Raw genomic sequence first — 24,980 nt, forward strand, 5'->3', positions numbered from 1 at the left:
ATTCATAGCAAGTTCCCCATGAAAGCTTCATCAATATTTGTCTGTTGACTTTCATCTACTGACTCAGAGTTAGCCGTACAGTCTCTCTCTCTCGTGCATGGATCCATATTTGCTCTCTCTCCACACACTCAAACACACTCCCATATGTGCACAAGCAGCATCAGCAGTGCAGTATGAGTGAGCGTGAAAGGCTTGTAATAGCTCTCCTCCCCTAAGGGACTGATGACACCAAGGAAACCAAACAGAAGCTGATGGTGTGACAGAGCAGGGGAGGTGAGTGGAGGGGGGCTCATCACTCCCCTTTGCCATTCTGCTCCTTTACAACTTTACAAAATAGCCTTTTAATTTGCTGTAGCGTCTGGGGTGTCTGAATTGTGCCTGCATCAATCACCATCATCACTGGGACCGCGGGCACTCTGTCCCTTGGGCCCTCTCACTGAACAGCCCCTCAGGCAGATCCTCTCATATCGGGTATGTTCCCCATTTGGAGCATCTCCTCTTCCTCACATTCACTCGTGCAAACAATGTGATACTGCTTGAACCCCACCACTCGCCTCACTCTGCGCTGCTATCATTTTACCAGGTCTCATGTGCATTATATGACCATTGCCGCTTCAGCACAGCTTTGACAAATGGAGAATTATCTTTAATGTTTTCTAACAGAAAATAACCATTATCAGCAGGATCGATTTCCTGATTGATTTCCAAAATAGCTGTTTGATTATGCACAAGGGAGTTTTTAACATTAACTTAATATGGACTACTCTCTCTGGGAGGCTATAGGATATACTTTGGGAGAATTATCCCCACTCCCTCTGTGTCACTATTAGTACTGCTATACAGATGCCAGTGCAAACCATCAGTAATATCAATGTATGTAAGTGTAAGACTGATGAAGATGTGTGTGTGAATGAGTCAAACCCCTGATATGGTTTGGCAGGTCAGTGTAGAGGGGGTCAATATGGATTAGCCTTCACTCTGTAGCTGTCAGGCTGCATTGATGGGTTTCCCTGCTTTAGTAATGTATGTTTTGTGTGTGAAGGAGCTACCTTTCTGGCAGAGTTTACATTTTGGCTCTTCTAAACTCGACCAATACACCTTTTGTTGCTGTTGTCAAATGGACAATTACCAGCAATTAAACTGGATAGGGGGATTTTTGTATTCCCCTTGCATTTCTCTGTGCTACCTGTATTATGCTTATTCAATCAAGTACATGCTGTTCAAAGACAGTCGCTCTGTGTTGTATGCTGAGCACTGCAAATGTCACATCAAGCTGTTCCACTTCTCAGCTCCAAAAAAACTATGAAGGCAGGAGGTCAGTTGACACGGAGCAGAAATGGTGCAGATGGTACAGTATGTTCCTTGGCCAAAACTGTGCTTAACACCAGTGCTGTACTACACATATTCTGTCGTCAGTTAATAAGACAAACCTAGATAAAAACTAATGCAGTCTAATATATCAGCCCTGCATTGATCCTATCATGAAAGTTATAATGTGTTTCAGAGAGGTGTTTAGTCAACTTTCATTTCGGAGGCTGTAGTTTGTGATGCGGTTGATTCCTATTGTGTTGCACTGTGTTAGTAAGTGTTACTAATTTAGTATACTAATATATCAATAAGGGTACACTTAATATTAGAAGCACTTCTCAGTATTGCACAATACCAGTAGGTAAGTCATTATTGGATTAACCCTTTAATGGTCCCACCCAGATCCTGGATCAACACAAAATTTGTGTGAAATGAAATATTTAACAACATAACAACATAACGATAGTAAAACATGGTGCATATAACATAAACAAGAAACATGTCTTAAAGATTAATGACATTTCTTAAAACTCATAATATGCTGCGCAATATTTGTAGAACTAGATCAGACCAGCTCATCTGTGTTATGGGGTTGTGTGATGGATTCCTTTTTTAATGATATTCTACAAACCATTGACTGACTTGTGTTTAAACACAAGACAACTAAGGATGTGCACAATAGTATTCAGAAAGTCCTCTAAACCTAAACTAAATTTAAAAACTATGATTACCTAAAAACTCTTAACAGATCACATGCTGATAGAGAGTTTGCCAGTAACTTTTTGGAAAGAGAAACTGTCCAGATTTTTTTCTTTTTAACCTGACATACTTCAGCCAATTGCACTAGAAATGCTCATTTAGACTGAGCTTAATATAAAAAAAATTTCGACTAAATATCACGCTACACGAAACGGTAAAGAAGAACATAAAGAAAGCGAAACTGTGAGCCATTTTGCACCAGTAATTTGAAACTGGTAGGATAATAGAAGGAGCGAGTAAATGAGGCTGACAATGAGTCTTCTTGATTGAACTTTTGCCAAGTGTAATCCTCATCCTATTAGGCAGTTATCATGTTACCACCTTCCTCAGGTGAGATTCTGATTGAACCATGGAGACTTCTGTTAAGCTGCATTCAGCACATACATACAGTAGGGACTGGATAGGTAAAGGCCATCCTGTAACACAGCAGGGAGCTCTGCGAGCTGCCAGATGTATTTGTCATGTCATCTTGTGTGTTGCCAGGTATTTTCCTCCGGTCTATAACTTTCCCATTCCACCACTACCTAATCAGCTTTAATTGACTTTAATTAGCATCTAGTAATTAATTTTGTTTTCTACAAATTATTTGTATGAATGGTCCCAGTGGGTGGCCTGTTCATCTCGTTAGGGCCAATTAGCTGCAATTAACAAACACTAATGACATGCTTTTTTTTTTTCATTCCAAAACAAACAGCGTGCACCCTGCCAGATTCCAGTGCTGCACAGAAACCTCTTGTGTGTTGGAGTAGTGCAGGGGGCCAGCTCACTGGGCTAGGCCTCTAATCAACACCCCTAATGGAGAAACACAAACCCACAAAGAGACACTCGCACCACGGAGATAATTACTTTCCCCTCTGGTCTTTTCATTGTCACCCACTGTTAAATTTAGGGAACTGAGATCAGGTTTGCAGAACAGAATAGATGTGAGAAAAGTCTTAAGCATTTATTCTGATTGGCATTAGTAGGGCTATGCTCATAGCATCACATGTATTGCTGGACCTCAATACAGTGTGATATCCAAAGGGTACCAAATAGAGGCATGTCAAGATTGCGTATGATAACAGCCATTTGAAAAATAAAATAGTTATAATAAAACCGACTTCAAACTAAAATTTCCGGGGTCAATTTTTTTTCTACTTGACAGATATTTATGATTATTCTTTTTTAAGGATGTCTGAACGTTTTACAACTAAGTGTTACTAAGTCTCAGTCACTAGATTACTCCTTGTCTCACATCTCACAACACATTGAAAAGTCACACACATCATTTTTTCACAGATTATTCTCTTCATGCTGTTTTATTAGCATGTACTGTTATCATTCAAGAGTGAATTGAAATGTTGCCCACGCTTTTAGAGGATGCTCAAAGCATCCACTTCTGACATAAACTAATTGTGTTGCATTTCAAAACAAATTTTAAAGGGTACACAGTTTATTATGAGTTTAAACAGTAATTTGTATCCAATAAAAATATCTGAAAATCTGTATGAATTTAGGTTGTAAAAGTCTTTCACTGCATGCAGTAGGCTCAGTTATGTAACTTTCTCTAACTGACAAATAGGCTACATTGTATTTGGAATGAAAACATTATATTGCCAAACAATTTTGGGATATAAGATAATGACTGTTCACATTCAAAAGGGAAATGTAGGCAAATGTTTGGAGAGGACATACATAGGAATTTCAATGAATCAAAAAAATATGTATATATCCTTCTTCCATATATTTTGTTTGATTTAATTGATTGGTTGATTTTGATTAATTACTGAACCTATAGATCCACAGTTTAAACATTTAAATAAATTTTTTTTTTATTATATAATTGGAAAAAAAAAAAAAAACAGTTGGGGCATGCACACAAATGCAACCATCAACACCGGACACTCTGTTTGATCAATGTTTTTGTTTGTTTTTTATCCTAGAAATCAGCTGTCAAACAAAACAACTACTTACAGTGAAAGTGCCAACCAGATAATTTGCTGATATACATGTTTGCCTTCATGAGCTCGTGATGTGGCCTGCCAAAAACAAAAAATCTGGAAGGAAAAAAATCTCACCTACAACCGATTTATTTATTATTATTTTTTTAGCTTTAAGAAAGATTTTGCAAATCTTTTACTCACGTTTAATTTGATACTGTCGGTAGCTGGGATATCAGGGACTAACAGAGCTGGGAGTCTGTATGGGGAAATGCTCTATCTCCTTCCCCAGTGCGCCAACACGGTGCGATAACATCTAGAAGAGGCAGCCAATCGCCAGAGATTAGAACCATTAGTGACCCGTGTCCTTTCAAACGAAATGAAATATAATGTTGGGGCACAATATTAATCCATGTGAAAAGCTTGCGTTTTCCCCATACTGCTAGGCCTACTGATCATTTGGAATCTGCCACTGACTCCCACACAACACAGAAAATAATGCATTCATATGATATCAGCGTTGACCCTCAGCAGGCTATCCTTGAGAGAGAATCTGTCTGAGAAAAAAAAGAAAAGGGGAATTATCGTAATGAGAACGTTGTTGGAGGGTGAAGATATTATTTTTGTTATTTTTGTATTACTTATTTCTAATTATTTCTTTACATATACATCTAGTGGAACTTAGCATTAATGACATGTCTTTATTTAAAGTCTTGCTGTTACTAGCCTGTTTCTCTTTTTCTTCCTAGACATAGAAACAAATGTTTTATTTTATTTAAAAATGTATAGGCTAAAGGTTTAAGAAATATTGAATGTGAGTCCTATACTCAGTTTTTTTATATATATATATATATCTATATTTTTTTTTTTAAATTTTGTAACCGTCCTTTGCTTTACATAATAATGAAGTGCATGTGTTGGAGTGAAATGAAAAGGCTGCTCATAGGTTTCTCCTGAGCTGACGTCACAGGTCTCTTAATAAGCAATAGGCTGAGCTTTAAGAGGTGCGCTCATTACAGCGTTTCTCTCAGTCTGAGAGCTAATCAGAGCAAAAATGGGACACAAATGACAAGGCTGAGCGCACTGATAGCATTTCATCGTTATTTCTCTCGACTTAAGAAACCACTCAGGATATATCGCACAGCGGGTATAGGCTATGTCTTTGTGCTTACCCGTAAATCCGCACACTTCGGATGATCCTGATGGGCCCGCGATGATCTCCAGTCTATAATTTTGTTTCAGAAATGCTGTTTTTTCAACAGTTGACCTGTCGTTTGGAGCTGTTCGCCACATGTGGATTGTTGCCCCGTGGAACAGAAGAGCTCCATTTAATCTCACGGATGGTGATGTAATTATTATTCAGATTAATTTTGGATGCATTGGATTTCCGGGATCATAACCAAGAAAGTCAACACCGAGGTGTCTGGGGCGTTGGAGAAAGAAACCGAGTCTATATCCCACACACTGGGCTGGGAATAACTCCAGACAATGCTTCAGTGTTCCAGCTGTGAAAAGCCTATTCTTGATAGGTTCTTGCTCAAAGTTTTGGACAGACCATGGCACATCAAATGTGTCCAGTGCTGCGAATGCAAATGCACTTTGACAGAGAAGTGCTTTTCACGAGAAGGGAAACTGTATTGTAAGAATGACTTCTTTAGGTAAGCATACAGAATGCGTGTGGTTTAGTTTTCATTTAGAAAAGAAGAAAAGAAAAAAATCTGAGAAAATGAAAATGTATTTGTTGAGCCAATAGAAATGAATGCATGCATGGAATTTAAAAAAAAGAAATCGTATGATAAAATATGGATGTTGATCAAACTGTATTAAAAACTACTGGACCATGTTCTGACAGTGGTTCAATAAATCATCTTTGTTTACACTGTGGGAGCTGCTGCTTCTTTCAAAGATCGCAGTAAACTCAGTTGTTTTATGTATCTGATTTCGCTTGTTGCTTGGTTGGGTTGATTTTATTTATCAAATATAAATATAAAAGAAAATTGGAGAAAAAAAAACTTTGCTTACAAATTCGTTGGAAAACAACATGATATAATTTTTTTATTCTACAGTATTATAATATAGCAGCAATACTACAAACAGGACTAACCCTTATTGCCCGTGTGAATGCTATGATGGATTTATAATGAGATTATATTACATGATATGATATTTTAAATTATTTGTTCATACATTTTACTTTAGGTCAGGCTACCTTATTATTAGACATTATTTCTGTATGGTTGAAGTGAAGTACATTAAACAGCAGAATCGAAGTCAGTGTTGTAAACCCATCATGCTTGGGCCTATCTAAACATGAGTCTAAAAAAAAGGAAGCATTACTATATACTACATCTGTACTGAATCTTGCCCCTGACTGCATCTCCCATCTTCAACAGGACATTTGGGACCAAGTGTGACGGTTGCGCCCAGGGGATTTTACCCAGTGATCTTGTCCGCAGGGCCAAGAGCAAAGTGTTTCACCTCAACTGTTTCACCTGTGTGATGTGTAACAAACAGCTGTCCACCGGAGAGGAACTTTACATCCTGGACGAATTCAAGTTCGTTTGTAAGGAGGACTATCAAAACAACAACGGGAAAGACACAATCCTCCTTTCAGGTATGCCATTCAGACCTGTATTGTTGTTTAGTGTTTTTTATTTATTTATTTTTTTAAGGAAATTGGTTTTCTGAATCAAATTATTATTAAAGGAATGGTAAATTGGGTATTATTATTATTATTATTATTATTAGTAGTAGTAGTAGTAGTAGTAGTAGTGGTAGTAGTAGTAGTAGTAGTAGGCCTATTTGTATTTCTATATATATGGTATCTGTAGTGATAACGTCAAAGTGGGCTATATATAGGCTATATATATATATATATATATATATATATATATATATATATATATATATATATTCAGAATATTTATAATATATCTCATGCTGCTATATTAATAAATAATAAATGCGGGTATGATTCAGATTCTCAGATCCATATGCTATAGGCCTACAGCAAATAGCCTATATCTTCTTCTCATGACAGTCACGACAAGCAGCGACCCGAGTCTGTCTCCAGACTCCCAGGACCCGCCGGACGACGAGAAGGACTCCGAGACGGGACATTTATCCGATAAAGACAACAACATGGAGAATGACGAGCAGAGTGCCGTCGGGAAACGACGCGGGCCTCGGACCACCATCAAAGCCAAGCAGCTGGAGACCCTGAAAGCGGCTTTCGCGGCCACGCCGAAACCCACCAGACACATCAGGGAGCAGCTGTCCCGGGAGACCGGCCTCACCATGAGAGTCATCCAGGTAAAAGGCTGCGCCGTATGATCCATCTAGATCCATTATCGGGACCACTATCAGTCCCATCCAAATGTGCGTTCTAACAGGTCACACGGTTCCTCTAGGACTAAAGTCAGAGCGTAGATTATACGATACCAAAACGCCCTAAAAAGCTTTTATGGAAAAAATCTCTCGGACACCAGATTTTGCAGACACCCTTAGGGAATTTGTCTTTAATGCTCTGTTGATTTTTTCTCTCTCTTTTTTTCAGATTGAGTTTCCAAACCATTCCCCTAACCCTAACCCCCCACCCCCTAATCTTTATTCCCCATAATCCCATTGCGCTCCTAAAACCCTTAAAAGCAGGACTCACTTAGCACTGATGTGATGCCCATGGACATTTTTAAAAAGCTCCCTTGATGAAATTTCCTGATGGCTTGACGCATCGTTTTCGACATCGGAACGCATTAAAAGTGAATTGTGTTTCAGTGGGCTAATTTGTCATCAGTTTCTTTTAGATTTGCTTTCCCGCATTTACAACATCCTTATTCCAACTCCCAGCCTATTCATATTTTTAACTTGAGCTGCATTTTTAGTTTTATTTTTTGTGGCAAGAAATGCAATGTAATATTTTCAGGAACTTTACAGAGAGTAGTCTATTATTCATCTCATTTCGATCCCTAAGCAATCGAATAATCCATTTTCACACAACGGGGAGCCCAGACGTGTTGCAGTGATGATTGCACGGCCCTGCGAGGCATAAGCAGTCAGGGTGACGCTATTTCCTTGTGGTTATCTCTGCTCTGCTGTCCTACTTGTGTCATCCACGCTACTCATCAATAATATTTTCTTGTTTGTTTGTCCTAAAGGTTTGGTTCCAGAATCGGAGGTCCAAAGAGAGACGCATGAAGCAGCTGAGCTCTCTGGGCGGCCGGAGACACGTGTTCTTCCGCGGCCAGAGGAGGATGAGGGCGCTGGGGGAGAGACTGGAAGCAGAGGAGCTTGGACACTTCTCTTATTATGGAGGTATGTAGGATTGATCATTTTCTTGACATTAAAAACCATTTGATGAACTAGAATGTGAATTATACGTGCTTCTTCAGCTTGATATATCCACTATAATGTATACAATCTATTGAGTTCTGGGTCTGTTGATTTGACTGAAAACTCAAGAACACAAACACTAAAAAATGAATAAAAAAAAGATTCAATTTGTATTGTTTATATTTTCTTTTTTTTTATTATTCTGATATATTCTGTACACTAATCCAGACATTTCTATGAATGCAGATTATCCTGGTGAATACTATAGCTCAGGAGGGAATTACGAGTACTACCAAGGCCCACCATCGCATGCTCAGACTCCAGCAGACTTGGGCTTTGTGCCCTCCTCTGTCCCTGCTGGCACCCCATTAGGAGCAATGGACCACCACCATCCAGGGCACCACTGTCCTGGAGAGATGCACTGTTTCTCTGACACAGTATCTCATCACCCTGCGGACTCACCCAGTCCAGAGCCCAATATGCCGGGCTCAATACACAGCATCTCCAGTGAGATGTGTGGCCCCAGCACACCCTACACAACTGTGTCCCTCAGTGACAACGGATACACCAACCAGCTGTCACAACCCTCTTCAGAAATGAGCGAAGGCACTGTCTGGTAAACCAGCCGACACCCAACTACAAGGCACACATGGATTTTGAAGGCAAATCAACGCTTTTTTTGTTCGTTTATTTGAATGTACATTTATTTATTTATGGATTTATTTATTTATCTATTTATTTGCGTATTTATTTATTTATGTGCTTGCATTTCTGTTAAGCTCTATTTAACTATTTATAAATCTCTATATTTGTATGTCAGCATAAGTGTTTATTGACTATAGCCAATCAATAGATTGTTTTAATGTGAATTTGACTAATTAAGACATTCACAATGCTGGGCCTCATTGATCAAGCAATAAACAAACACATGTATATGCTGCAGAAATTGTTTTTCACTGTTTACAAAAACCTTTTCTGCCACATATTTGACATGATTGTCCTTAAAATGTTACAGTAATGTGAAAGTGCATGGCAGCATTTTTTTTCACCACCTTTCAGTGTTTTATGCATACTGATAAACAGCATCCTCCATCCATGAGTTCATGTGTAATACAAGATTTTATCATTTAATAACAGAATATGATTGTGATGATCAATACATTTGACCAAATACCTCTCTCAGGACCGTGGAAACATTGTTTTTCTTTCTCTTTATTTGTCATGCATTTCTTTTTCTTTTCTTTTTTTATTATTTCATTGCCAACACATATTTGCCTTCAAAAGGATATCTTTATAAATCTGAAAATTTTTATATGTAACAGAAAATGATTTGACTTTAACATGAGTCTAATGTTATAAATAGAATAATGGACAACTGTACAGAGCAGTCAACTGTTTACTTAAAGCTCCAGTATTCAGGGTTTGAATATCAGCATTGTATTAAACCGATGGACAGACCTTTTAATGCAAACAAACCAAACTTTTGTAGCCGTTCTATTTATGTGGTCACTCACTGTGCTAGTTTGTACTATGTCCTCATTATAAAAAAAAAAAACAGAAAATACTAATAAACCGTTGCCAAATGAATGCACAGCAAAATCCTGCACCTTTAGTTGTGAGACGCGGCGTTCGGTAAGTGTTCACTTCCTCTTCTAATTATCTGAGCATGTTTGTAGTACAAAACAGTCATTTGCAGCTCAGTTTGCCAAACAGCCATGACTCAAACTGGTTTTGAAATGTCAAATTATTCACATTGATGGTCTCACACACTGCCAGCAGCAGCAATGTGTTTTTATGAGACATACTTGATTGTTCCAATTAAGTTCATGAGACCGTTGTTTACGACCATTCACTGTATAATAAAACACATATGGATCATTTTTATTTGTTAATCATTTTTGGGGGGAAAATATAGTACTTGTTCTTTCAAATAGGAGTGATTCTTGATTTTGTAAATGTCTAATAAACAGGGATTTGTTAGTGTGCACTTTATCTTTTGAAAGGATTTTTTAAACAGACCAAAAATGATTGTGCTATGGGATCCCAAATGTATTTCCAGACAGTGACGTAACTTTTATTATCATCTTGGATCGGATGAAACCAGTGGCAGCACTATCTAAATAAATATGTATATATGCTTACATACTTGCTTACTTATAATTACATAGTTATTCATTATGCCTAATTTACTGTACTGAGTGTCACAGAAGTTTAACTTTTTCTCTAAAGACAGCACATTACAATATGCAGTAATTGTGTGTCCGGGCACTTTGAATGGGAAAGGCACAGAGATACACTGCAACTGCTTAGTGGAGCTTTGAATACATATCATTATAATGACAACTTGATATTGATCTATTTAGTTGACTGTGATTGATTGTCTCATTGAACAGAGAGAATTTCTCCATTATTTCAATGACATATATTTGATGCTATTTCCGTGTTGATTGTGTTAAAAAGTCTTCTGAGTTGCTAAACACAACTGACATACAAAATATAACTTGATGGACCTATGTTTAATTGCTGTAACATTGGGTATTTTCTATTAGTTTTCTAAACGATAGCTCTTTATCGGGAACTCTAATATCTAGACAGGGAGATTTAGGATTTTTTAAATGACATTTCATGGAGAGGTTCTCCAAAGAGCGAGCGAAGTGTCTGCTGCAGCAGCACAGTCAAAATTGTGGTGCTACTCACAGTGTTGGCTAATCTAGAGGAAACATCTAGCCAGCAGTCAATGAACTTACAAATCCAGGAGCAATTGGTCAGCGTTCTTTTCGGATCACTTTGCAAAAATGTTAGTGAGCTGTCGAGTTTATAAAGTGCCTGATGTCTGCTGAGTAGGCCTACTGTTAGGGAAGAACACACAACACCACAGAAGTTTAAATGCTATTTGTGCCTGGCGGTCACGGCCTTTTTGGTTTGCCTTTTGATTTATCCAAATGAGTTCATGGTAATGTTCCAAACACTGACAGCTAACAAAAACAAAGTAATTATATTAACACAAGATACATTTCAGAAAGAAATTGTTTTTAATTGGAGAGTTATCAATGCATGTAATAGCCTATACTGTATGGGCGTGTGTCTGTGTGCATGTGTGTGTTCACATTATGCAAAGGAGGTTCTTATTCTATTTGGGGATATTCCATGAGCTTGTCTGAAATGTTAAGTCACACTTTGAGGCATCTCTGCTAGTAGTGAAGAAGAGGCTGATGACAGAGTGAATACTTTAGAGTCAGGGAAAGGTGAGAGCAGCACAAAGGAGGACAGGACAAACGCTGAATATCGAACCAGTGAGCAGTGAAGCAGGAGGCTGAAGGAGCAGATCAGTGGAGCTGTTTGGGGGAGGGGCAGGACAGACAAGGAGGGTCACAAACCATCAACTGCAGTAAAAACATGTTTGTGGATGTGTTGGATGGATGTGTTATTTCTCCCATAGGTTTCAATAGGGATGTTTTAGATTCAGTTTGGGTTTGACATCTCATCATTTGTATACAAAATCTAAACTTCGTCGAAGGAAAGGAAAGCATAATGTTGGACAAGAAAGCTGATACCTATCATTGAAGCCAAAGCACACTTCCTTGTAAAGGCCCTGACACACCAACCCGACGGCCGACCTTTGGCAGAAAAGGCAGTCGGACTGACTGCCTCCCCGAGTTGGTCAAAAAAGTGCCTCACACCGAAGCGACGCCGACTTGAGCGTACGTTCTGCGCGTGCGCGAGACGTAATACGTCTCCATAACAGCAGGTGGCGCTAATCAGTATTGTAGCCCAAAAAATGAAAACCGGCAGCTGATTGGACGAACGTGTCACGTGGGTCTGGCTGCTCCCGGGTTTTACAACGGAGCATAATGGCGGCTCGTTCGGAATACGATCTCGTATTTTAATGATAGTTTAACGAAACGTGTTTCTGAAAACATTTTAAGCGAGAAATAGGCCATGCAGTTGCTGAATCTGTCTTCATTTCAGATCGACAAAGGTCAGTTTAAAAGATTTACGTCAGATTTTGAGAGGCGTTAGTCACTACTGCCCGCCTTCCGATTCAACATGTCAAATCCAAAAATGCCCAAATGAGGGCAGACGGCTCCTCAGGCTACAGTGCGGATCGGGCCACATTTTTCTGTCCGAGCCCGGCCCGCGTCTGACAGAGCAGTAACCAAATCCGGCCCAAGCCCGACAGGCATTAAGATATTTATGTCCGAGCCCGACCCGAGCCCGACACAGTTAAAATCTCGTTTTTTTCTCATACTAATGACACATGTATGTTTGTTTGTGTGGAAAGCCCGCTTTTATTAAGCAACTGTAGGAAGGAAATGTCAACAAATGAGCGCATCAGCGCACACGGGGCAACAAGCGCACGTTAACACAGGGGCGCACCTATATAATAAGCTTTTTTAAATTTAAAATGTTCAATGCCTTATCGCGCTGATGTGACCGAGCCCGACCCAAACCCAAACATCATTTCTAAATATCTGTCTGATCCCGGCCCGTTGGGTACCGTCGGGTCCCGACGGGCTTGGTTCGGGTATCCATCCTCTACCTCAGACTGACGACGGCACGGAACACACCGAACAGACTCGAGTCACTGACCTCGCCAGACTGTCCGACGGCCGATAATCGGTTTGGTGTGTCAGGGCTTTAAGCCTTAACACACCCATAATGAACACCAGACACATACAAGAGGCCAAATTAAAGCTGCCGATATTTTATGTTTTTGTTATTGTCAACAAATCCCATGAAAAGACCAAAACCAACAAATTAGTCCGTTTTTCAATCAATACTTTCCGACTTCCCTAACTTGACTGTGGCTCTCAGCCTTAAGACCATGTTCCTGTTGAAGACTCTTGAACGCTATATAAACAGGTCATTTAAAAGCTCATGTAATGAAGTAAATAATTCCTGAAACATTTGGCCACTAGCTTTTAACAAACAATACTCAAATTGTGCATTTGTTAAGAACTATTTTTAGCTGCAGATTAGGCCGGACATTGTATCTGGGATCAACTCAAAATAATTACAGTGCCTATGTTAGTGGTAATGAAGGCACGTGTCACCCAGTGCTTCATTTATGTGTTTTAAAAATGGATCTCTATGGCACAAAGGAATAAAGATATACTAATGTAAGCTTTTGATACACAGACAATATTCGCTAGAAGAATCGAACAGACAACAGGAAAAATATGAATATCATCTGGCTCATCCTTTACGTAGTAAGACCCTAACTTCCTCTGGAAAAAGATAATTTTGTTGTTGAGAGGCAAATTCTAAGTGCGGTCAGATATATTATGTATTTTCTGGGTCCAGCTGATAATAGGGGAAAGCTTGAGGCACCATCTCCTTTATCAGCTAGTGGTTGTTACTCTAGACAGTGCCATCCCACTCCTGGATTACTGTCTGTTCCACGTGGCTTCATTTCACAGTGCATTTCTACGTTACATCAACCTTTTTCAAAAGCAGATTGCTAGATTTGAGGCAGAGGTTTTTTCTGTTACTTGAGAAGTCTATTTCCCATATCTCAGAAGAAATGTAGTCACACTTAACTAACTAGAACGTCTTTGTTGTAACTTACTTGTCCACATCATTAAGTTAAAGGTGCATGGAAAAGTAGGAGAATAGTAACAGCCAAAAGAGTCTTAGAATGGTGATTAAATATATTGCATGCCATAATACCAAATATATGATTTACCTTATGATGCCAGAGATCACCTATAGGTATACTATTTCAAATGAAATTAAAAAGAAGAATTTCAAATAAAATATTCAGAAAAAATTAAAGTACAAAAAATATATTCCATGTTTTAAATGGTATCATATTCTGTTAATTAAAGCCTATGTCTAAAGCCTACATTTATTTAAATGTGTGAAGATAATGCTATGCTGTTAATCAAACTAATCCCTGTTTATCTGAGCAAAATGCCACGATTAAGGGAGAGCTTTGCATGTCAAACACGAGGCCAGCAAATCAATTTAAATCTAGCTGACAGTGACTATGGCGACTGTTGGATAAACCATGCACATTAATGGTTATCTGACCTCTGAGGTGTGATTTGTACATAGCTTTATTTTACTGCAGAACTAATTTCCCTGTGTCCAATATGTACATATTTTGTATTTTGTACATATTACACACCTACATCTGAGAATCTTTGTCAAACAAGTGACTGTTCATCCAGAACTGAAAAGGCTAAATTCAGTTGCTAATCAGTACCACTTTTGGCCAGATGGACAATTTGACTACTAGCATGGCTGACAGCTACTTGCCTGCAGTTAGTCTCTTTATTATCACAAAACATGAGACTGTTCTGACAATATAAGTCGGCTCTGTTTGTTGGATCATTTACCAAATATGTATATAGTTTGGAGATTTTTGTCACGTTTTAAATGTCATTTTGCTCAATTTGGTTTTGGAAAAGTGAGTATAAAACATAAGAGTTCTCCATACGAAGACTTTTGTCCTTGTTGTCACTCATTTAGTGTGGAAAAATATAAACTATCTTACAGAGGAGAGTCTTTTAGGGCACCACACTAAGGGACTTTGCTACTGAATGAAAAAACAAATTATATCCTGTGCCCAATTCTCCTAGGTTGCCCTGTGAGTTTGACTACCTAAAAACTGAGAAATGGAAAATATAATACCTGAGAAAAGGTTTTAAAAGTAAGTATAGTTAAACAATTGGACAAATATTATGACTGGATAATGCTTTATTGTAATTTCAGATATAAATCCTTTTCGTTTCCTAATCTAAATCTTATTTGAACTTCGAGTTGGCCTTTTTTGTCGTTGCTGTTTCCTTTGAGTCACTTGCAAAATGTGGCCCTATTCGCTAATTTGACTCTTTCTTCACTTTTTGCTCTAGGCTTGGTAGTCCACTTTCTGCATGAAAATCATTCACACATACAATTTTATAATCAATGCCCACAGTAATAGGATTCCTCTGGCCATGGGCAATTAATACAGTTTTTCCCTTTTTTTCTCCCCGCGCTGATCTCAAAGCTACGAGACATTGGCTTCTCCTCATTTACATATTTATTGCATTGGACTCAAATCTGGCGAGTGATTGATGTGGAGCCTGCCTCCTGAATTTTTAGCGGCCCATTATTATGAAAGAGAGGGAGGGGGCTGCAGCACGTCAGAGTACTTTTGATTAAAGTTGAAGAGGACAGAATCATGAGTGTTCCCCACCTACTTTCTTCTCCTGCAGTGCTTAATCTGCAAGGCCAAGTGCTGTGTTATAGATATTGACAAGTAATTCAGTCACAAAAGCCAAGGCTAATTTTTTAGAGAGTATGATGACAATATAATGCATTTGAATTTGACATATTCTCAGTTATTCTATGATCTACCCTGGTAAAGCTTGGTGTTATTGTTGACATAATTTCCCATGCATAAAAAATGTTGATAATTTCAAATTGATAAGACGGTAACATTCCACACTACTAATGTTAATTGACCAACAGCTGCCAATATTGCTTGTGATAACCTAAAAACATAAGTACAAGATGTTCATCACTACCAGTCTGTATTCATAAACTTGGTTTTGACAGAAGATGTTGTCACCAAGTGCTTAACATAGCAAAGAAAAATGCAAATGCAAAATAATTGCCTGAAATAGCATGCCATATGGAGGAATAAATAGGTATTTGGCCCCAATTGATTTTGCACAATGCTACACATTCTACACGCTGAATTCCTTCACATCACTTTGTGTGTTGTATAGGAACACTGAGACAAAGACATGACACAGACACACAGAAGGCTGCTGCTTCTCTCAGTCGCAATCAAGCGCGTAATATTCATGTGTAAAAAGGCTCTGCTCTGCAAAATGTGTGTGTGCATATGTGTGTGTAATGGAGTTGACGACAACCAGGGTAGAAGGGGGGTTCATCAGCTATACTATTTTTGCCAAGTCCACATCTCCTCTGCTTTGTACTCCTATGATCTTTTGTGTAGCAGGTGAAAGCTGCCTTCTTCAGTTTGTTTTACCAGTAAGCAGCAAGCTTTTAACTGAATCTAACCACGCATAAGAGCTACATTAGAAGCACATTCACCTGAAATGTAGGCCTTCTTGCAATCCAAAGCCACACCATATGCAGGTCAGTCAAGACACTGCAAAGTAGAAGCAATTTTTGCAGCAGTAGAGTATGATCAAGCTCAGCACCACCCTCTTGCTGGCGGGACAGCTTCTTATAACATCTTTATCAGTCTGATTTAAATGTTTCAAACCAACGCTGTCAGATGACACTACTGTATGCAATGTTGTCAAGCACAATGATTTCCCTGGTTGGCTGCCTTTGTCCTTCAAAGCCAGAGGACACAGATCACAAATAAGCCCTTCCACAGGCCCTATGAGAAGCAGTAAACCAACATTTCCATAGGGAGTTGGCTTTCCACGCTCCACTGATATGCCCGTAATACATGCATTTTAATGTGGCGCACCTCTCGAAATGGACCACTGCTGAACTGATATTTGCATTCAGCTAAACTATTTTAGTCAGCACCTTGGTGCGTACCATAACTTGTAATGAGTAGTCTATGCTTTGCATGTGTGTAGCAGGCTGCATGTTCTTATATAGTCTTCTCTTGAATCCATCAATCAGTATTTTTATGCTAAATGGTAAAGACATACAGCTTTGCACAATAATAGTACATTAGTACCCGCTGCTCCCTTAAAGTGCATGTACTTTTTGTATTAGACAACTAAAACTAGCAACAGTAACTGCAGATTGCAACATCGTTGCTTTCATATTTTGAGGTGATGCTGAAGCCTTAGGAACACAAATATGATACACAAAGGTACCATTTTGTATATGTCAAGTAAACTACAAGCAGAAATGTGTGCTAGCCTTCATATAGCCTACCAGGAAATGACTATGGGCGTTAGGGAAAAAAAAAGGAGGTCTACTTCTGTAAGTAAAATGTCTACACTTCTATTTACAACTCTGTACAGATGAGTCAAACAGATATCAAACAGAACATGCAAAATCAAAGTTTGCTTACTTACCAGACTGTATCAGTTTACAGTAGCTCTGTGAGGCTGTTCTTTGAGCTAAATGCTAACATCATGCTCACAATGACAATGCTAGCCTGTTGTTTGAACGGTAGGCTATAGCCTAATGTTTAACATGCTCAACATCTTAGTTTAGCATGCTAGCATTTGTTAATTAGCCGTAAGCACAGCTGAGACTGATGATGCCATCCCCAGAGCCATGCCACGCCACTTTTAATGATACAGTAGTCACCAGTGACTTCTTGCTGGCCTTGCCCACTCTTCCAGCATACCATGTGAACCTGTCACTGCTCCTCTAATTTCCATACCAGTCAATGTCCTACAGTAATAATTGTGATATATCGCCAAAGACCTTGGTTGCTGACCTTTACCACAATCCCACACTGGGCAACCTTCACCACCACACCACACTCCAACCCTCCCTTTCTTCATACAACCTTATTCAGGTTGGGGGGGCATCCTCCCTCTCCACCCTCATCCCTGCATCTCATCGTTGGCTCGATGTTCGTGGCTCGCCACACTCCAGTGGCTCCATGAATGTTAATGTCGGGACGGGGGCAGAGAAAGGGAGGGAGTGAGAGTGGGAGGGAGGTGTGGCTGCATGGTACAGAGAGCAGCTTCACCTGTTCTGCAATGCACAGCTATAAGAAGCTGTTTGCATTTAATTGTCCCTATTGGTGGAGCTATGTTACTCTAATGTTGCAGTAATAGCAGTGACAGACAGCAGCAGTATAATGACCAATAGCAACCTCATTACTGTGTACTCAGCTACAGTATAATATTGATTTCTCCTGAAGATGAAAAACAGACATTTGATGAGGGAGTTTTATGGTGGATCGTTTTACTATTAAAATAAAACCTGTATTTTTCAGTGGCATCAAGATTAAATCATTTGAAAACATGTAGTCTGTGATGAGCTTTTGATTTAAAGTCCTCTGCCTTGTTCTGATGCTTTTTCCTCTCTAGCAGGTTTGTCCGCTTGTGAATTAGCCCCCCTCTTCAGTTAGTCAGCCCATGTTTACCAAGCTCTGACAGAATGAGAATGTATGCATTATGGGGTGATGATCACAGGGTGTTGTAATCTTTGACCCCTGTGGCACGTTCCAAACGCAGATTGAAGATTAAGCCTCTCATGCAGCTGGCTGACAGGCTGCCTTCTTTCCCCTGAAGAGATTCACTGCCTGTGACTTGCACACTGGCCTCTCTGCATTCAAGATACAATACGTCATTCATTTTAATTTCTTGATCTATACATGGAAATTGCTTTTCAGAAATTCGGTTTGCCCTTCATCATTTAAGTCTATCAAACATTATAAATCATGAAAGCCTTGAAATGCATAGGAAAATCTCACTCCACTGCACCACCATCATGCTACCCAGTAGTGTGACAACAGTGTTTTACTTCCCATTAGAGATTCAGATTAATTCCAGCTAGACTGTGATTTGTGTATTGTTTGATCAAACTATATGGCAGCATTGTTCTGGGTACTAAATTGAATGTCTATGGACTGCTTTTATAAGTTATACCCTTTAGCTTTATCATGCGAAGTAAGTTGCTGGTAGGCATTGGATATGTACCATTTTGGTTGAAAATCAAAAGTCTATATTTTCCAGTTTGAACCACTACTTTATTCATGATATAAGAACTTTTGACTCATGGGCTTCTATTGAGTTTGAATTAACAATGTAAGCTATATGCTAAATAGTACTTAACCAACTTTACAGAAGTACAGGCATTATAAGACTTGAGGAAAATACACTAAAGCACAAATAAAATGTGTTTAAAATGAGCAATTAAAAAAAAGGTATACTATACAGCTTACACTGTTATCCCAAATTAGTTGACTTTACTAGAAATTTGCGTGGAAACCTGTTGCCTTAAACCATGTACATTTTTACAAAAGGTGAAACTTAAACAGGTCAAGTTGTATTAACACAGAGCGGTAAGGTGATGCAGAACACAAATCAAGTTTGATTGATAAGCATGTTAATAAGTTAAACATGCAAAGAAACATTACTAATATAAAACATTAGGCTACTTATTACTACTACAGAATAATTTGGTTACATAACTATGTTTTTTCCTTTATGACAATCTAATCTTAAGAACAATGTATTCAATACACTAGTTCACAAATAACAGAAACAAAACATTAATCATAAAACATAAGTTTTCCAATGCACTGAGAAAGTTTCACTCAGGAGTCAGAGTTGCTAATTTACAATCTGTGTATATGCCACTGAACGCTTCCTCACCAAGGGGGTAAGCTTCTCCTCGGACCACAAACCTCCTATGGTGCCATTTTGATGCTACCAAGCGATCAACTCCCGTTAGCATTCCATTGACTGTCTATGTTCCTCACTGCCCAGAAGCCATCAGTCCCCTGTCTATGGGAGGTATGCGTTGAGAGGAGAAGCTTACCCCCTTGGCCCGTAACCATGGCTTCGGCTCAGCTGTAAATGTTGGAATCCAAGTCTGATCCCGAAACACAGGCAGAACAACCAGAAACAGCTTCGCAACCTAGTCTGGAGCAAGACGTTTCAAAGTGGTTAAGTTATTTAAATGTTAACAAAATAATCTTTCCTACGTAACGTTTTAATTCCGCATCGTCTCCTGGACTTGGCGATACAACTATCTGAACTCTTCTCCGCTCTAACTAGCTTGGTTTGAGGGCATGCCACAGCCACACTAGCAGCTAGGCCAGCATAACGTGTGTTTCAAAGGCGTTATTATGGAACCCACGCAACTTCTGGGCAAGACCCGCCCTTCAATAGCATTCACATGCTACTATTGGCAAAAAACGGATTTAAATCATATTAATAATATTGCTAAATTAAAAAGGTACTTTTAACTTGGTTACAGGAATGCACAATATATAATATACAAGTATATTCATGCAGTATTTGGGGGAAATACTACATTTAACACACTTAATATGCTATTACCTTAGTATACTTTAGGTATGGAAATGTATATGTAAGGTAGTAGCCTTAGGTAGGCCACTAGGCGGCGCTGTTGCCATTGCTATAACAGCAATTTTTGCTTTTTTTGTACCTTACGAGACGCCGTAGTTTACACTTGATCTGTGTAGGCCGCCATTTTCGTTAATAATTGTATGTCCTACGTTAAGGTAAGCAGCTTAATCGGTGGCGTATACTATAAAAGTGTAAATATGTACATTGATAACCACCCACTCAGCTCATTTGTTCACATGTTGCTTATTTAAGTGTGGAGTTACCATTTGTAGGGTCAAGTACTGCAAATTCGTTTTTATTCACTGGTTTACAAATTGATTTGGGGTTAAACTATTGTGGCTAGCCGGTGGGCTAGCTGAGTGACGAATCGGCATTTGAGATGACTTGGTGGTTTATTTAATAATTCAGTTTTATGTGGCAAACCTATTCTTGTTAGAGTGCTATATTTAATTTAGCTTCGCAGAACTATTTATTTTACACCGCATTATTTTTATGTGTAATGGTTTGTTTTATGGATTTATTTCTTACTGGTGAAAAAATGTTTATGTCCTAGTTAAGGGAGATGAAACCAGCCTTTTCTGCCACAATAAATCCTGATGGTCTCAGCCACAATTTTCAACCCAGCGTCCCATGCCTCCTTCTCTCTGCACTTCACCCCTAACATCTAACACAACACAACGCAGAGTGCCAACGCACAACGCAGCCGCAGTGCTGAGGGGTACCTTCAGGTGGCAGACGCACAGAGGGAGTGGGTTACATCATGGGTGCCGTGACCCGAATTGTGGCGCTCTGAGGCCCAGGACAGAGACTGGCAGTGCTCGACAGACGTCCGGTGAATTGTGTTTGGGCGAAGCCTATTTATGGTCCTAATTTTAGGGACTAAATTAGGAAGTACTGTAGTGGAAGAACATCAACCCCTACCAGCATATCCTTTGAAGTACAGAGTGAAACGGTAATGTGTTGCAGGACAATCATCTTGGGACTGTTATCTGATTTTATTTGACTGAACTGCTCGTTACAGGGTTATAGGCCAAATCTGGTGTTAGATTATGTCATCTAAACTGTCTTTGGTAACAATATTCATGCTAGTGTTTAAGGGTTATTCTTTAAGTCGAACAGAGAGATGTGTATTGACAAATTTGAGCTTAAATTCACTTTTAATGTAAGTTTGGATTGCTTGATAGTTGTGTTGCACATATCACTTTATTACACTGTAGTAAGATAACAGTTAACATACACACAAACATTCTTAAGTACAGAAGTAACACATTGAATCCATGCAGCTGCATACAGATTTGATACCAGTTAGTGTGTGTTGGGAAAAAAAAAGAAGAAGAAGAAAAACACCTATAACCAGAAAAATGTTTAGTGACCACACAGACTCCCCACAAGGGCTGGAAGGACTCTCTGCAGCCTCCTTGAACATTCAACCCTCCCTTGGGCCTACAACAAGCCAACAACTGGACTCAAATAGAACCCAAGTCCATTTTCTGAGTGAGGTGCCAGAGTGTGCCGGGCACAGTGAGCCCACAGCAAATAGTGAGACCCAAACAAACCAACCATGCCACCCAGTTAGCTGACCCTCAACTGCACCACCACTATGACCACCTATAGGCATTACTCAGGACCTGAACTAGGCTCTCAGTCCACCCCACCGCCCCCAGTACTCTCACATTAATCAAGCCAAGCCAAAAGCCTTGCAGCCTCCCAGTTTTAATGTCGTCGCAGGTGCAAGACACCAGACAAACGGGTCAGATTACAGTTTGCCAGCTATCGCTTCCCCAATTGATGCTCCTGCGCCCCAGCCAGCAGTGCAAACTATGATGGGCGCTGCTGCCCCACCCCAAGCTAGTATCCACTGGCCCTCAACCCCACTGCCCTCTCGTAGCTTCCACCAACCCACCTTACCGGAAAGGCAAACTGTGCTGCAGCCCTCCATGATGCATCAAGCTGCCCCTTATCTCTCAACACAAGACATGAAGCCTAGTCTCCAAAGTTACACTGGCTATTCACTGTCTACCCCACCGACCCAGAGCCCTATGCTAAGGTTTCAAACACCACAATCAATGAACACTACGACTAACCCTCCCCTTCTGTTGGACCGTTCCCCCTGAGGTTTACAGCACCAGCCCCTGTTCGCTACTCCCAAGAGGCTAGAGAAACAACCCCCATGCACCAACCGGCCACCAGAACATGGGGCCCCAACACAACCATGCCTAGGCCTCTGAATGCAGCAAATGCAGCTTTTAGCCACACAGTCCCTCTGCAAGCCCCCAATCCAGGGAATCTACCTACACCACACCGTCAAACCATCATGTATCCTGATGACCACTCGCATACCATGCCTCCACCTCAATCCTCCATCCAGCACACACACTTGTACCCATCTGACCCACCCCTAAAGACTCCGATTATTGCCACAGCTAACCCAGGTCTCCCACAGATGACTTATGGTGGCTTCATGCAGACACAAGAATGTGCAGGTATTTACTGATAATGCGGATAGCAAGATGCATGTCGATGACTGGATACGTGACATGCAGTATCTGCTGGAGGCTATAGAGCTGCCCACCCCTCTCCGCTTTTCCACGGTTGTGAGACACCTGAGTGGTGAAGCCAGAAAACTGGTGCTGAACTTACCCCCACATGAACATATCCCAGAGAATGCATTTGAGGAACTAAGGGCAGAATACAGTGAAGCACGAGGCACCTTAGATCCACTGGCCGATTTCTATGAGTGCAGCCAAAGGCCAGGAGAGCCTGCTTGCTCTTATGTTATAAGACTGGAGGCGACATTGCGAGCTGTGGAAGAGAGTCAAAGGGGGTACATGCCTTTTCCTGATCGCAACAGTAAACTCACCAGGCAGTTTCTAAGAGGACTCAATGACGAGGAGGTGTATGCAAGAATTGCACCGATGAAGCCCAGGCTCTTAAGCTTCAGAGAGCTGCAGGGTGAGCTACGAAATCTCTCAAGGGAAACTAAAAAGTTCCAGTCACAACATAAGTCAAAGAAGACATATGCGCAGGTACATGTTACACCGGAGCCTAGTGCAAATGTGAAGGCAGACAGAACAAAACATACATCAGAGCTAACAGATTTGACTGAGATGGTCAAGAGGCTAGCCCTTAACCAAGAGGAACACATGGCCAAGCTGTGTCGCCTAGAATCAAGGATCTCTTCCCCCCACTAAGAACTCAGCCATCTGCAGGAAATGTCGTTCAGGCTGCTAATGTCACATGCTACATGTGTGGGAAGCAAGGACATATAGCCCGGGTCTGCAGAGCAGCGTTTCCAAATCCCAACCTGCAGACCCAGCCGGTGACCCCTGTGGAGGGAAGCACGCCTCAGTCATGCCAACATTTAAACGCCTAGAGCCCATGGTAACCGGGGTAACCATGGGCATGCAACAAGGTCCCCCAGTGGAGGATGAAAAGGCCAGCGATGAAGAGGACCCTCCCTTAGTGGGTCCCAGGAACGAGGGGGAGGTGGAAGTCAACGGAATGAAGTGCAGGGCGCTCATTGACTTTGGCTGTCAAGTAACCAGTATTACCCATAGATACTGGCGGAGCCACCCCACCCTTAAACAGCAAAAGCTACAGCCCTCCAAAATACCCATAGAGGGTGCTGGAGGTCAGAGGGTGCCCCACTATGGTGTCCTTTGCATCCGACTGAAAGCGCTGGGAAAAGAGTTCAGGGATGTACCAGCTTTTGTTGTTCCTGATTCTGAATATCGCTCCTCCGTCCCTCTGCTTGTAGGGACTAATGTCATTCGTGCCTCCAGAACCTACCTCCAAGTGTTCTTTGGCCAGCAGTTCCTCCATCGGATCAAAGAAAGCCATCCAGAATGGTATGCAGCTCTACAGGAGGTGGAAAGCACTGAACAAAGTGGAACAGATGACATGGTGGACCCTGCTGTGTTTACTGGCCGTAAGATTTGCATCCCCGTAGGAAAGGAAATGGACTTACTGTGTAACATTAATGTCGGCCCACAGAGAAAGACTTACACAGCCCTGATTGAAGGTCACCCCTCCCTACAACTCCCTCAAAACCTCTTGGTTGCCAAAGTTCTTGTTGATGTTAAGAGAGGTTGAGCCCCTGTCAGAGTGATGAACCTGTCCCAGCGTGCTTTTACCATCAAGCCACATACACACCTGGCTAATGCTTTTCTCGTGGACAGTGTTGTGGAGTTCGCTGACAAAAAGAAGGAGGGAGGTAATAGTGACGGGGACAACAAGGCATGCCTGGGCTGTGATCAAGTGGTGACAGGCTGGGGTGTGGACCTTAATGGAGCAGCGGTGGAAAATGAGCAACAACGCTCTCTCCTTCAAGAGCTTGTGGAAAAGAATGCAGGCATTTTCTCACAGCATCCAATGGACTATGGCCACACAAAAACAGTGCAGCACGAAATCCCTCTGGTGGACTCTAAGCCATTTCGGCTCCCATATCGCAAGATCCCCCCCTCAGTGGCAGGATGTCAGACGGTTGCTAAAGGAGATGGAGACGGCGGGAGTTATCCGGCCTAGCAGGAGCCCGTATGCGTCATCTGTAGTGATCGTGACCAAGAAGGATGGGTCACTAAGACTATGCATCGACTATAGGAAGCTCAACTCCTGCAGCACAAGGGATGCTTTCCCTCTGCCTAGGATAGAAGAGGCACTGGAAGCTCTGGGACAAGCAAAG

General features: G+C 40.7%; 1 protein-coding gene across 1 annotated transcript; it reads left to right on the forward strand.

The window, feature by feature from the left end:
• Positions 1 to 5,001: 5,001 nt before the first annotated feature.
• LOC144528136 (LIM/homeobox protein Lhx1-like) lies at positions 5,002 to 10,264 on the forward strand. The gene is made up of 5 exons (XM_078266604.1): positions 5,002 to 5,644; positions 6,380 to 6,600; positions 7,027 to 7,298; positions 8,141 to 8,297; positions 8,562 to 10,264. The coding sequence occupies exons 1-5, from the start codon at positions 5,475 to 5,477 to the stop codon at positions 8,933 to 8,935; spliced, it is 1,194 nt and encodes a 397-aa protein (XP_078122730.1). The 5' UTR covers positions 5,002 to 5,474; the 3' UTR covers positions 8,936 to 10,264.
• Positions 10,265 to 24,980: the final 14,716 nt, after the last annotated feature.

Source organism: Sander vitreus, chromosome 13, assembly GCF_031162955.1.
Source record: "Sander vitreus isolate 19-12246 chromosome 13, sanVit1, whole genome shotgun sequence".
NCBI classification, from domain to species: Eukaryota; Metazoa; Chordata; class Actinopteri; order Perciformes; family Percidae; genus Sander; species Sander vitreus.

Coding starts and splice junctions, on each gene's coding strand:
- LOC144528136 (XM_078266604.1), top strand. CDS start 5,475: ATGCTTCAGTGTTCCAGCTGTGAAAAGCCTATTCTTGATAGGTTCTTG. Junction 5,645..6,379: donor TGTAAGAATGACTTCTTTAG/GTAAGCATACAG, acceptor CATCTTCAACAG/GACATTTGGGACCAAGTGTG. Junction 8,298..8,561: donor ACACTTCTCTTATTATGGAG/GTATGTAGGATT, acceptor CTATGAATGCAG/ATTATCCTGGTGAATACTAT.